The sequence below is a fragment of the Brachypodium distachyon genome, chromosome 3, assembly GCF_000005505.3.
Source record: "Brachypodium distachyon strain Bd21 chromosome 3, Brachypodium_distachyon_v3.0, whole genome shotgun sequence".
NCBI classification, from domain to species: Eukaryota; Viridiplantae; Streptophyta; class Magnoliopsida; order Poales; family Poaceae; genus Brachypodium; species Brachypodium distachyon.
The window spans coordinates 10227470-10241758 of NC_016133.3; the positions used below are offsets into that span (position 1 = coordinate 10227470).

Below are 14289 nucleotides of genomic sequence, written 5' to 3' on the forward strand. Positions count from 1 at the left end.
CCCTACGAATTGTGCTTGCGCAGGTAAAGCTCTAATCGCCTCAATTAAACCTATAGAAATCTGATCAAAGTCAATATGAACGTCCTTCCCTTTTTCATTTGGTGCCTCATTCACCACCTCCATGGAGCTCATGCTTGGGCACGTAGTCATCTACCTTCAGACATGGATAAAAACATTAGAAAGTAAACACTTCAGAACTTACATCTATCTAGACAACGAAGCTACATGGGTTGTTATACACCTCACATCTACCTTGGCATATATAAAAAGATAAGAGATTTGATATTACAGAAATTACATCCTCATGCAAAGCTACATCCTACAAGGCATGTGTAAATCCTAGTTCATCAACTTAGTGCAGACTAGTCTGGAAAGATGTAGGTTAGAGTGTCATCATGAACACCAGACGAAATAAACACCTCCAACGTTCACTACAAGAGATCCGACCTGTGGTGACGGATGCTAGTTGTCACAGAATATCTAAGAACGTCACCGAAAGATGCTCGTGAGGCTTCTTGAGCGTCACGGCCATCGTCACGGAATCACCGTCACAGATTCTTCATAGTGACACTACTCAAAGCTAACGTCACTGAATATTGGTTATTCCATGACGTTTTCTACATGGTCATGGTTGTGGTGATTAGGTGACGCTCACTAACGTCACACTTAATAAAGCTGTACGTCACTTGATATGGTTTTCCATGATGCTAAAGCGTCACTGAATAAATGCCACGCAAGCACCTGTCATCTGGGCCTGCCACTAGATAATGTACACACTAACGTCCTGACTGGTGGGCCAACAACAGATGACGTCAACAGGTCAAGTGACGTCAGGATATCATCTGCCAGCTTAATTTATATCATTTGCCAGCTTAATTTATAAATCAATATTCAACTATAACTGACACCAGTATGCTTGAATTGTTAGAATTAGTTTCTCATTAAACGATATGATGTTCTGAAAGATCCAGGAAATTACAAAAGCTCCTCTCCGAGTATATAATTGATATATTACATCATATACTTTTCTCAAGAAAAAATTACAAATGATCTAAATTTATTACAGCACAATTCACAACTAAAAAAATTGGAAATTGATCTAGAGCACATGCCTAGATTAATATCCCTAAAATCACAGCACTTGAAGATCATGAAATCTGATGGAGAGGTGGAACCTGGGAGTAGAGCAGCTGCAGGATGGCTCGTCCGCGGCGATAAAGGTACCACGATTCCAGTCATGAACATGTTGACCAAAGTAAAAAACCTCACAGAGTAGGGTGAAATACCTGAATTGCAAAAGTCAGCTACATTCAATGAATGTAAGTATTTGAAGGGGATAAAGTAGTGATATTGTACAATAAAACAGCATAGTAAAACTGCTTGTGAAAAGCCTGAAGTACAAAGTTGTAGAAGCAAACATTTCAATTAGCGCTGATTGTTATGGACTAAGAGCCTGTAGCTCCAAATTATAATTTATCAGCACCTGCTCCTGATTCTCAAAAGGATCCACTCCATCAAGAATCTGGACATGTCTAGTCGTACTACTCGGTTTCAGATTGACTCAAATATTATAAATGAGATTTGAGGGGAAATATACCACACTATCCTGACTGTTAGACTTCACACGTATTTCTCTTACTTCAACTTACTGACCTGTTCTCCAGACAGCAAACCATTCAGATTATGTTCTTTGCTCCACCCAATTGTTTCTTCCTACATAGAGAGAAGGCATAAATCCAGATTATCCACAAAACACAGCTAATAAAAAGAAAGTAACACATACGAAGTATAGTTCATGTATGCATCTACAAGGCATACCAAAATACCATAATAATCACGCACTAAACATCCCCATCTTATCAACTCACTCGTGGAAAGAATTATTGTGATGCAAACTAAAACAAAATTACCACTACTGTGTACTGAGAGAGTGCTGTGTACTGAGAGGTGAATGGAATTTTTTTACAGACCAAATGTCTACAAAAGCTGACAACGTCCCAGACAATGTCTACAAAAGCTGGGGCTAAATTTGCATCTATGATTCTACGTACACTACTTTCTGAACAAACAAGCTCATCTACTAATCTACTACTCAGGAACCATTTACTAATTAAGGTCCGTAGCCGTTTAGTTACAGAAATTTGGGCCGGAGAAATCGAAGGATACATGCAGACGACATCCATGATCAAACCCGATTACACCCAATGGTGCGTCGATGAAGTATAATTTATGCGAGGAGAGAAAGGGGATAACATGGTGAGAGAGATTAATTAACGGTTTGCAATCAATTAAGGGTTAATTGGATCTATGCCACTCTCTATTCCACCATTTGGAGATATGCCATTACAAAAACTTGACTTGAAGAAATGCCACTCTAATTTTCTTATACCTCTATCAATGCCATTCTGTCCCCTTAAGACCAATAAGTGTTCATAAAATACATGTATTTCAGCTTGTACAACAGTATTTATCATAATACCTCTATTTACAACGTTCAGCAGTACGTTCGAGTCTTCCAAGCGCCATAAAGGTAAAAAAAATCAAATTTGGCCCAAAATTCAATCTTCTAAGAAAAATCTATAAAAATTACAAAAAATAAAAAACAGTAATATGAGTGCACCGTTGGGGACGGGATACGAGGAATGCGTGGGGAATAAGAGGAATAAAACTGTTTGACTTGGGATGGGAAAAAAATGTTCATATAGAGCTATGGCTATTCGTATTTAGACGGTATACGTGATGTTATTGGACAAAATGGCATGAATAGAGGTTAAAAAAATTAGAGTGGCATTTTTCCAAGTAAAGTTTTTGTAATGGCGTATCTCCAACCTGTGAAAATTATAATGGCATAGATCCAATTAACCCATCAATTAATTCCACCATTGGAGAAATTTCTTTTGGGGGTCACTTACCTGTGATGTAAGGATCTCTAGCCGCCGGTGGCTACGATGTTGGCTGACGACGCGCCGGCAACAGAGCCACACATCAACAAAGCAAGCACCGCAATGGCCTCCTGCATATATCAAATGCTCGGGAGAATTGTGGAAAAAATCGAATCGGAAGAAATATATTTATAGACAAACAGAGCAGAGAGGGAGAGGGCGTGGAGGCCACGACTTGGAGCTTGGGGAGATGGGGCGACGGGGATAGGCGAGCGGTAGCTCGTTGCAGGGGGGCGATGTCGAGAAGGACATCGCACGGGAGCTCGTGCTGCCGCCATCGGTCGCCGACGTCGGCGCACGAGTCGACGCGTTCCAGTCTAGCGATTGAGGATCCGATGCAGTTGAGGATATCGGCGTCACGGTTCCGGCTGCGGAGGACGAGGATGCGGTCCTCAGGCGGCGGCGCGAGCGTCCGCCTTCCGCGCCAGACAGGTAGTAGGTAGCGCGTCACGCCTCGTCGGACGGCCGTCGTGGGAGGGAACAGAGGTGCGGCTGGAAGAGCTCGTCGCAGCGGCGCTTGGAGAAGTTGGCGACTAGTGCACGGTTGAGGTGGGAGAGAGGAGGAGAGGAGGTGGGTGACTCGCCCCGACGATGGTGCCGCCTGAATGTGGTGGAGCAGATGAGGAATCCTTTGTCGAGCACATGGATGGTGGCGGCGGATCGTGGCTTCGTGGGAGAGATGGGAATATGATTTAGGGTTGGTTGGATCGGTCAATAAAAGTTTTCGGGAGGAAAGGGATAGGACGTTGGATCTGAGAAGTGGAGCATCCTAACCGTCAGATCCTTCAAACTTTTAAATATCCGGTGCAAAGTTTTTAATTTATTTTGGAAAAATATACTTAACAAACTGCAAATGCTTCTCATATTTCGCTAAAAAAACTTACTACTCGATGTTACAAACTTAAATTAATAAAACAATACTTATTGAGAGTAATTAATTTGAAATACAAGCATATGAAATAACATATGACATTCTAAGAAATGTATTCAATAAAAATATGCAATTTTAGCTCATGCACAAAAATGCATGAGATTTTTGAACTATTTGACGTTGTCAATTCAAAGGGATATTTTCACACTTTTTACCATCTTGATGGTAAGATATCCAAGGATCTAAAAATTCATTTCATACGAACTCTTTCAAACTGTTTCTATTTTAGAACAAAAAAAATCTAGTTCCAAAATAAGGGATGCAAAAAAGAACAAAAGGCCTCCGATGTGTAATGGATCCTGAAGCACTATTTATGCACCACGCTGACCAAAGCCTCCCTCATTGGGATTGCTTGTTAATGTTGATCGATCTTGATCGATTCGCCCTCTAAAACAATAATTGTTTGGTACATTAGCTTGGCACGAACAAATGAGATCGAATATGGAAGTTAGATAGTCTATTGATAACAAAATGGATTATCTTCGATAAAGTTTCTTCAAATTCAATACAAAACCTCCAATTTGATTAAGTGTTTGGCTCTTTTTAACTTGAGAAATTAACTAGACCTTCCCTTGACATTTACAATAAAAATTGCCATTTATTTGGTAATAATATTTAGTTAATATTTTCTAAAGCTATTTAATAGAAAAATGAAATATTATGTACATGTTGTAAAAAGAAATTTATTTGCCATGCAGTCCTATTAGAGAAGTCCAAATGTTTACACAAAACTGATGTGTTTTGGCATGAAGTACCATTATTGGTTCATTAGCCTGGCATGATCAAAATTATTGGTTCATTAGCCTGGCATGATCAATGTACAAAAATTAAGTTGTGTACTAATCACAAAATGGACTATCTCTAACAAAATTTCTTAAAATTCAACGCAAAACGTAAGCATTTGGACTTTTTCACTTGAGAAGTTATTAAACATTCATTTGACATTTACAACAACAAATGTGAATAGAAATGACCACTTGTCATATAATGATGTGTTATTCCCTCCGATTCATATTACTTGTCGAAATATTATATGTATGTAGACGCTTTTAAAACATAGATACATTCATATTTGAACAAATTTGAGAAAAGTAATATGGATGGAAGGTAGCAGCATGTTACTAGGAATCTATCTATTTAATAGAAGTGGAGACTACTCTAGTGTCCTCAGGGACAGCGACGCCGTGCTAGGTCGACGGCCATGGCATGGCCTCGAAGCGACGAGCCCAACCATACCAATCGATAGCACGACCTTGTCTAGGAGGTAGGTGATGGCCATGGAAGTTTGTAGGTGCAAGTAATTGGTCGGAGCTGCTGTGGAGTGGTGGTGCGGCAATGTTTCCTTGGTGGCGCGCGACATAGAAGAATGCGACATAACGGGATCTGCAATGAGTTTCGGTGAAAATCTAAAGAAACGGATAAGGGAGGAGAGGCAGAGGCTCAAAGTGACGCCCTTGTATTTGAGTTTAGTCGAGCGAGGAGGGAGATCGGGAGACGAATGCCATTGCCTAGCATTAGGGGTGTCAGATTTCGTAGACATATTAAAGGGGAGAAACAGCGGATTGATTTTCTGAATTGTTTCGGAAGTGAATAGGGATTAATTTCCCGGCTTCGATTTCAGAAAAAGAGATTGGAAGTTAGGAGATCCAATGGGCGGCGGCCGCCATGGTTGCTGCTGCTTTGCGAGTTCCAGCCAGATGCCCCGAACAGAGGAAGAAGGAGGTGGGACGATCGGCCGGGCTGGGTGGGCCGGTGGGCAAGAGTTGGGCTTAGTGGGGCACGGGCCAGGAAGAAAAAGGAAAAAAAGAAGAAGGATGGATGGTGGGCTTTACCTGCGTATGTTAGTGCCTAAACAAAAAGGATCTTGCGCTTCTCTTAATCAAATTCAAATTGTTGACAAGGTCGTAGCGTGCTGCATTCAGTTGATCGAGGTTGCGGGGTCAAGTCCTCTCGCTTTACATTTTTAAGTTGTATAATATTTTACACACATTAACAGCCAAAAATGCTACGAGGTGAGGAAACGAACCCAAAAAATTTCGGCAACTGAATTCCTGACTCGTGGGCCCTTTCCGCCATGGACCCTAGATAGAAATTATGTGATGAAATAGGAGCGTCACCCATTCAAATCCTGTGTGACAGTATCTTCTTTGTCATGGATGCTAACATAACCGTCACAGAATATGTTAATGAGTGACGGTGCTACTGCGAGTGTCACAGATTAACGGGAATCCATGATGCTAGGGAAATACATCACACATTACGTATTTCTATGATAGTATATCAGTTCTCTTGTAGTTAACAAATGAATAAACTCTGCGGGAGAAAGAAAATCATAGTATTGACAATAAATCTTCCTTGCTGAGATGAACCGATAAGCTTCCCCAACTACACAAAACCAATCAGCACCAACCTCATCCCCCCTCCCTAATTTCGCCCTAAAAACCACTAAATCGGAATCAATCAACCAAATAGGCAGCTCACCGTGGTCACACGAGGCAGGTTTGCCCATGGGCAGCAGAAATCTGAAGAGGCTGTAGCTAGGGACCTCGGGATCCGGCTTGTGTAGGTGGGGAAGAAACACTAGTGCAGCGGGCAGGCCCAGGTACGGCGGGGCGGTGACTGCAAGAGAGAAGAGCGGCGACGCGGCCCGGGTACGGCAGGGCGGATATGGCAAGAGAGAAGGGCGGCGGTGTGGCTCTGGTACGGCAGGGCAGGGCGGAGACGGCGTGAAGCGACCACCCCCTTACAAGGGTTCGATCTCTGTGCTTTAGTGCTAGTCCCTGGATCGACTCACTAGCACACACAGTTTCAAGATGTAATACCATAGAACAAATGTCTCAATATTACAACGTATCATCCAGAATATAAAAGGGTACTTACAACTCGCATAACCTCACGGGTTAGCTGGAAATAAAACAACTGTTTAGCAGCGGGAAAAGGAAGATACAAGGGCACATCAACACCACGGTGAGATCGTGTTGGAATGTAAGCCCGTAACCCAAACATGCAGAACGTACATTTTACTCGTCGTCGGAGCTTCCTGCATCATTAAACGATGCAGCCACTAGGGTCAATACATTGATTGTATTGGCAAGATTCACTAGGAGTTATACCAGAGCCTACCAAATATATGCATAATGTGGTAAGGTGGGGTTCAAGCTATTTGCATAAAAGCTTAGTTATTGAATCCTATCTTTTAATCAAAAAGAATTTTATCACTATTGGACACGGGGTAGACACACCCATGCTCCTATTATCCTAGAGCACATTGATGTGGATTCATCAAGTGCCCCTACCCTGTTCAACCATTCATTTTATTTAAGAAGTTAGAATGAGTGAGACTTTCCTTACAGCTCCACATCTAGTCGCTCAAATTGTCCGTTGCCGGGGACACGGCTAAGTACTTAGTTTTGACGCTCTCGAGAGTTTGTACACATTCCCCACAAGAAACTGACGTGTTAATCCCTTGCTATCCTCAGGGTAGAGTAGCAACGGCATCGATTACGAGATTTTCAGAGGTAATTCCCTAAACCACGAGAGAATCACGCTCCCCCTACACGGCTACCTCAGTACAATTCCTCGGGTCTAGGTTCATACAACTTACTCTTGTCTCGCCAGAGCCCATATAGCATTGTGGTTGTACTAGAAGCTTCTAAATAGGAAACTAGTCCAGTCTCAGTTACCCCAGGTGGCATTCCACATTTGCAACGTAGGCGCTCCCCGAATCCACGGGAGAGACGTCCATGGACGATCCATTCCTGAATCCACAGGAACTCGACTTAGAGGGACCCATAGAAATGGACCTGACGCCGCTAATCCTCAAAATCTTCAAAGCTGCCCACCCAGGACGGTTCATTTAATTAATTGTTTTGCCTTACATCTAATAAAATCATTTCATATCGCCAAAGGCATAATAATATCATAATGTAGTTATCTCCCCCACGATACTACCATAGCCTAGCATTCAACTACAATCGATGGCAATTTTGGTAGCAAGGTAATGGCGAGGGTAAACTATACTACCTGGGATTTATAGCTAGCATAGAAGTACGAATAATATTCCTGATGCATCTAATAAAACATCTAGTGCATAGTAAAAATATTTAGGAGAATGATCAAAGTGAACTTGCCTTGTCCAAGGTTGTGGTAGTTCTCGCACTCTTCGCAACAACAATGATTACACTCCACACAATCTAAAATAAAAGGAACACACACAATAAACACAACACTCAATACAAAATCATGCCATGATGCATATGCTATGATGATGCACAACGAAGGTTACTTCTAAAGTAAAAAGTTTCGTTTTCCGTTTTGAAAAGTTTTTCAAAAGATTTGGACAGATTATACAACATCAAAGTGGTGATTAATATGCAAGAAACATGGATAGGGTTTAAAACAAAAGATTGTGCGGCTTTTGTAACATAGAGCAATAGTTTACTTGTACGCCATGATTATACACAAAATAATTCTTTCTCTGATCCTAATGGACAGAGAACAAGCTTAAATAATTTTATAGCAAGCTAACATGCTCAAAACTATTTTGAAACAATTCAAACCATAAACCACCATTCTGTAAATAGCTACTGTCTAAGTTATTCAAAACTGAAAATAAACAGTGCCAAAATATTCTACACGTTGTGACGATTCTAGAAAGGTGTGGATCGTAAATTTTGGACAAACGGTTTAAAAGATATAAGGTTTTGAAGTTGAAGGAGCTTTTCTGCAAAATTGCATTATCCAATACGGCCGAAATAAAATAAAACAAAAGCCTTGCCACGTGGCAGCGCGGGATTGGCCCGAGGCTAGGGTTTCGGCAGGCGGCGCGGATGGCCGGTGACGGTGGCGGGCGGCGCGGGCCGGCGGCGGGCGAGCGGCGGCACGCGGTCGGGTGGCGGCGCACGGCCAAACGCAAAGGCGAGCGCATCATGGCGTTCGGGACGGGGAGAGGAGAGAGGCTACGGGGGTGGCGCGGGCGGAAGCTCACCGGAACGACGGCAAAACGCGAAGAACGGCGACATCTGTGAAGTACTTCGGCGAGAAATTAAATCCTAACCGATGCGAAATTGGGCGAGCGGTTTGGGGAAATTGGTAGAGGAGTTCTGGGGCTTCGATATGACGCGCGGGGTTTCGGATTTGGTGGTTCGTGCGTGAAGAAATCGGAACGGACTCGTGGGCAGTTCGCGGGGCGTGCTCTGCGTGGACTCCGGAGGAGACAGTTGGAGAAGATGACATGCGGGGTCCACCGGTCAGTGAGGGTGGCCGGCCGGTTCGGGCCGGGCTGGTTCGGTTCGATCCGGTCCGGTCCGGTTTGACCGGTTCGGTCCGGTTTTTCCTTTTATTTTATCTATTTTCTGTTTTTGAACCTCAAAATTGATTCGGAGCTCCAAATCACTCCAAATAAAATGCAACAAAATTTGTAAAATCATATTTTCATATGATCTAACTTTTAGAGCAAGAATTTTCTCAAAAAAAATATATTTAAAAATACGTTTGCCTATAAAATGGCTTTTAGGACCCTTAGGCTATCGAATCAAATTATTTTTTCAAAATACTTTCAAAAGCCAATTTATGGGATAGCTCTATATATATGCATTAAATCCCTTTTTACCACAATACCCTCATGGGTTAGAAATGCACATACTCAAGAGCAAGATCAAAGCCCAAAATCAAATAAAAGCATTTTTACAAAAGGGTTTTCTGGGCAAACTTTAGGGTTTTGAAAGTGATCAAATGCAAGGGTGACATGATGCTTATGATATGCAATGCATATGAAGAATTTTGAAAATTGGGATGTTACACGGCGAGAGGTCAAGGGTGGCGCTCGGCAGGGCTGGTCGTCGCGGGTACGGCGGGGAGGGGAAGGAGAGAAGGGAAAGGAGATGGGACTATGGGAGGAAAAAGATACTTTTTGCTGTCTCGCACCGGTGCCTCGGGACATATTACAAAAATCTCGTTCCGCCTTTTTCACTGTTACGTGGGCCAGTGTAAAGTCACACACACCCCATCGGAAAAAGTCGCACGGGATGATCTGAAAAGAAAGGAAAAATCGTCCGCGTGAGCTTTTTTGTCGGCCAGCCTGGCACTCTTTACCTAGGGCTAAATTAACTCAAGGTATAGTTTACTTGACATTTATTTTTGGATGTATACTCTCTTTACCTAGAGTAACACTGTTTGCACCTTTACTTCACCTAGAGTAGATAAATAAACTCTAGGTAGCGATTTTTACCTTAGGAAAAATTGTGATTTCTAGCACCGAATTAGACCAACAATTAGACCAATTATATGTAGATTATATGTTACAAATTTATATTGTTGAAAAGGTTTTTGATATACGAATCCATTGATATAATTTTTGTAACACATAACCTCAAATAATTAGTCTAATTGTTGGTGAAATTAAATGTTGAAATGCGTTCCTGCCATTCTTTGTGAAATGGAGGAAATAGTTGTATAATTCAACGACTAATAATGACACATAAATTGTCGAGCTTGGGCCTTGGGGGAGAGAAGGGATTATGTAGGTAGTTAATTAATCAGGCTGGGCTAGCTACGCGCTAAACTATGCACCGAATTAAGAAAAAGTAAACGCATCTGGTCGGCATACTATAAAATTGAAGACGGCCTCGCCTTTCAGTTGGGGCCAATCGGACAGCGATACAACGGCCAATGGCAAGTGATCCTTTTGCGGGGGAGGCGGGGCGTGGGAGGCCACAACCAAGGAAGCTCGCGAGCAAGGTTTGGATGGATATGATCATCAAGAGCGCTCTATGATTAATCTAAGTTAAGGTTAGAGTCCCCAGAAACAGGCTGTCTGGATGCTAATTAAAGGCACGCACTCCTGTTGGGTGGCTGGACCACGCAGGACCTGCGCGCACTGCGGGATAACCGGCACGTTCGACGACAAAAGCTAATGAAGCTTGGAGTTGGAGCACAACAACTCCCGATTTCTTTTTTCTGCCTGCCTGCCTCAGCTGCCTGCGTGCCTGCGTGCCCACAAGAAGCTAAGCAAGAGATATAGCAGCAGGGATATCGAATTATGGATTGATGAGTTCACCTTTCAAAGGCCTGCAGGGACAGCTCGATCGCTAGGTATGCGCTCTAGCTCACGTACTCCTTGTTGCATGACAGTTAAGGTCTTGTCTTGGACCCCCACTGAACTCGACTTGGTCACTTTCATGCCATCATTGAGCAACCGATATTTCTATTCGTACTATTTCATCACAAGTTGTGTACTGATAAAGAGTTAGCGACATGCATGATTGCGTTGTTCACTTGGGCCTTAATTGAAAGCTTCAATTTGTTTTAGTGTGGTTCCGGAAAGAAGCATATGCCGCCGTGTACGTACACGATCGATCTGGAGTTCCTGTCTCGTGCAATAGGGGTTTTCGAGTATGGAAATGGAATTACATTATTTGTCCGATCACTCACTCTCTCGTTAATATATAAAATCATGTACTGCAAAACTTGACGTGATCGAGCTATTATATATGTTGGGAGAAAAACATGCACGCATACGTGTGATGATTGGGAAACGGGAATAGCTAGCGTACGTACGTGTCAGCTGCGTCTATGGAAACATGCACATACACACGAATACAAAAGCACGTACACGCGCAGGAGCGTGCAAAACAGTACTACCCCGTCCAATAATATGATGCATATTAGAATTCGGTTGACCAACCCTTTGACCACAAATTACTTCATGAACGTATGACTAATGTGATCAAAATCATAATAATAAACAAATATCCTTGAGTAGAAACATAATGGATATGAATCTATGTCATATAATTATATATTAGTATAGTAATTTATGGCCAAAACATTAGTCAAAGAAAGCTAATACGTCCCATATTGTTAGACGGAGGGAGTATATGAAAAAAGTCAGAGGGAGAGAGATGGCTAGAGAGAGAAAATGCAGGAGGAAATACTAAAGGAGTAGATAGCTTTGTTAGATGCCCTAGCTAGAATCAGCTGAGAAGTTGGTGGTTGACATGAGAAGTGCCTTGCTGTGTCTGGTTCCTCGTCTGCCTCTTCCATTTTGTTTGTCTGGTGAGGGGTAGTAGCGGTGGTGGTGGTGTCCCTCTCCTCTTCCCCCTCACCTATACTATATCATTATTCTAATCAAATGGTAAAGTGGACAGAGAGGGAAAGGGGAAGGAGCAGGGCGCCGTCTTCCTTTTCCCTCGCCTCATCACAAGTCGCAACACACCGCAAACCAAGCATGCAACCCATAGCTTTCCTTGCTTAATAATTAGCCAATTCTCGGGGGTCCTCCTCCTCCGGCCCCTTATTTACTCCACCACCGGTCCTCCCTTTGCTTTCGTTGCCACTGTTCCATCTCGTAGGTTTCGTCGTCCCTTGCCGCATGAGAGCTAAATTTGTGAGTAGATAAGATAGAGGCGGAATAAAAAAGATCTGGCAAGAAAAAGATCGAAGGCGGAGAGTGAGGGGAAGAAATTTAAGAATAACCTAGCTGTAGTAGCAAGCTTGTTGGGAGAGCAGCTAGCATGGATCCGGTTACGGCATCCATACACGGTCACCATCTTCCTCCACCGTTCAACACCCGCGACTTCCATCACCATCTCCAGCAGCAGCAGCTGCTGCATCTCAAGACCGAGGACGACCAGGGCGGCGGCACTCCAGCTGCTGGGGCCTTGGGCGGCCGCGGCACCAAGCGCGACCACCACGACGACGACGAGAACAGCGGCAACCATGGAGATGGCGGTGGCGGTGAGCTCGCCCTGATCCCCACTTGTGCTAATTCAGGTGGTGGCGGATCAGGCGAGAACGGGTCGCGGCGCCCGAGGGGCCGGCCTGCCGGGTCAAAGAACAAGCCAAAGCCGCCCATCATCATCACGCGGGACAGCGCCAACACGCTCCGCACGCACGTCATGGAGGTTGCCGGCGGGTGCGACATCTCCGAGAGCATCACGGCGTTCGCCCGCCGCAGGCAGCGCGGGGTGTGCGTGCTCAGCGGCGCGGGCACGGTGACCAACGTCACCCTGAGGCAGCCGGCCTCGCAGGGCGCCGTGGTGGCCTTGCACGGCCGCTTCGAGATACTCTCCCTGTCTGGCTCCTTTTTGCCGCCTCCTGCGCCGCCGGAAGCCACGGGGCTGACGGTGTACCTGGCAGGCGGGCAGGGGCAGGTTGTGGGAGGCAGCGTTGTTGGCGCGCTCACCGCGGCTGGACCCGTGGTCATCATGGCGGCCTCCTTCGCCAACGCTGTCTACGAGCGACTCCCGTTGGAGGACGAAGATCTGCTCGCGCAAGGGGGGGACAGCGGCGCCGGGATGCTCCCTGGCGCAGGGGGGCAGATGGATCCCAACCTCTTCCAAGGGCTCCCACCCAACCTTCTAGGCAATGTGCAGCTGCCGCCGCCGGAAGCAGCTGCTGGTGGCTATGGATGGAACCCTGGCGCGGCTGGTGGCCGACCGTCGCCCTTCTAATTAATCGGCGCGGCCAGCAGCAGGAGCTTAGAAAAAGTTAAGTGCTTTCATTAGCTTTCTTCACTTCGAGTCGCTTCGTGGGAATTAATTATGCATATCATTTCGGATCTAAGCTTGCTAACTACTACTAGCATGCATTATGTCCGGCCGCGTCGATCTGCAGGATTAATTTGTTTCTGATATGTATCCATCTCTCTGTCATTTGCTTCGGTTATTATGTAGGACTTCTCCTATATGATCTTGTGTCTCATAGTATAACTGATCTTCCTGTTGACTTGAGAGGATTAAATTTGTACCTTATATTCATGTTTCTTAATTTCTCCTATATTCTGCACCGTAATTTTATCCATCCATCCCGCAGATCTAGTTGTTTGTTAGCTTTTTCCATATGATTAATCAACTGTCATTTTCCCTTCGACGACACATGAACCAAGATCGAGAATTAAAAAACCAATTGCCGGGGCTGGCAATGGGATAAAATGATGAGAGAGAGAGAGACAGGGGAAGCTAACTAGCATATGGAAAGATGCGTGTACCTTTACCCTGGGGCTGCAAATTTCTCGCACATCCATGCATGCATGACTTAGAAGTGAAGGCTAGCTTGATCGGTACGAGAAGTAGTTCCTGCCTCCTGACACCATCACCACGGCCACTATCCTCATCATCGTATAGTCCAGTAATCCAGTTCTCACCGTTTCTTCCCACACTCCCATGGACACTGACTCCGAGAATAACTGAAGCTCTCACCAATTGCCACCATTATTACGTAGCAACGACATCGATCATCATTCATCCAGGCACATGTCGATTTCTTTAATATTAAGTTGTACCATTGCTATATATCGTTGCCCCTCTCCCTCCTCCTGTTCTTGTTTGTTTCAGTGTTTATACGTACTGGCACGTACGTAAGCTGCTCCTAAAATAATCACCGCCCAGAGTCAAATGGTGATGGCAATTGGCAATC

General features: G+C 44.3%; 1 protein-coding gene and 1 long non-coding RNA gene across 2 annotated transcripts; one reads left to right on the forward strand and one right to left on the reverse strand.

Annotated features, from left to right (window-relative positions):
* Positions 1-913: 913 nt before the first annotated feature.
* Positions 914-3640, reverse strand: LOC104583511. Its single transcript, XR_001406533.2, has 3 exons — positions 2913-3640; positions 1654-1713; positions 914-1286 (listed from the first exon to the last, which is right to left on the reverse strand). It is a non-coding gene; the product is annotated as an uncharacterized LOC104583511 (long non-coding RNA).
* Positions 3641-11705: 8065 nt separating this feature from the next.
* On the forward strand, positions 11706-13670 carry LOC100834416 (AT-hook motif nuclear-localized protein 26). The gene has a single exon (XM_003573156.4). The coding sequence runs from the start codon at positions 12387-12389 to the stop codon at positions 13323-13325; it is 939 nt and encodes a 312-aa protein (XP_003573204.1). The 5' UTR covers positions 11706-12386; the 3' UTR covers positions 13326-13670.
* Positions 13671-14289: the final 619 nt, after the last annotated feature.

Coding starts and splice junctions, on each gene's coding strand:
- LOC100834416 (XM_003573156.4), top strand. CDS start 12,387: ATGGATCCGGTTACGGCATCCATACACGGTCACCATCTTCCTCCACCG.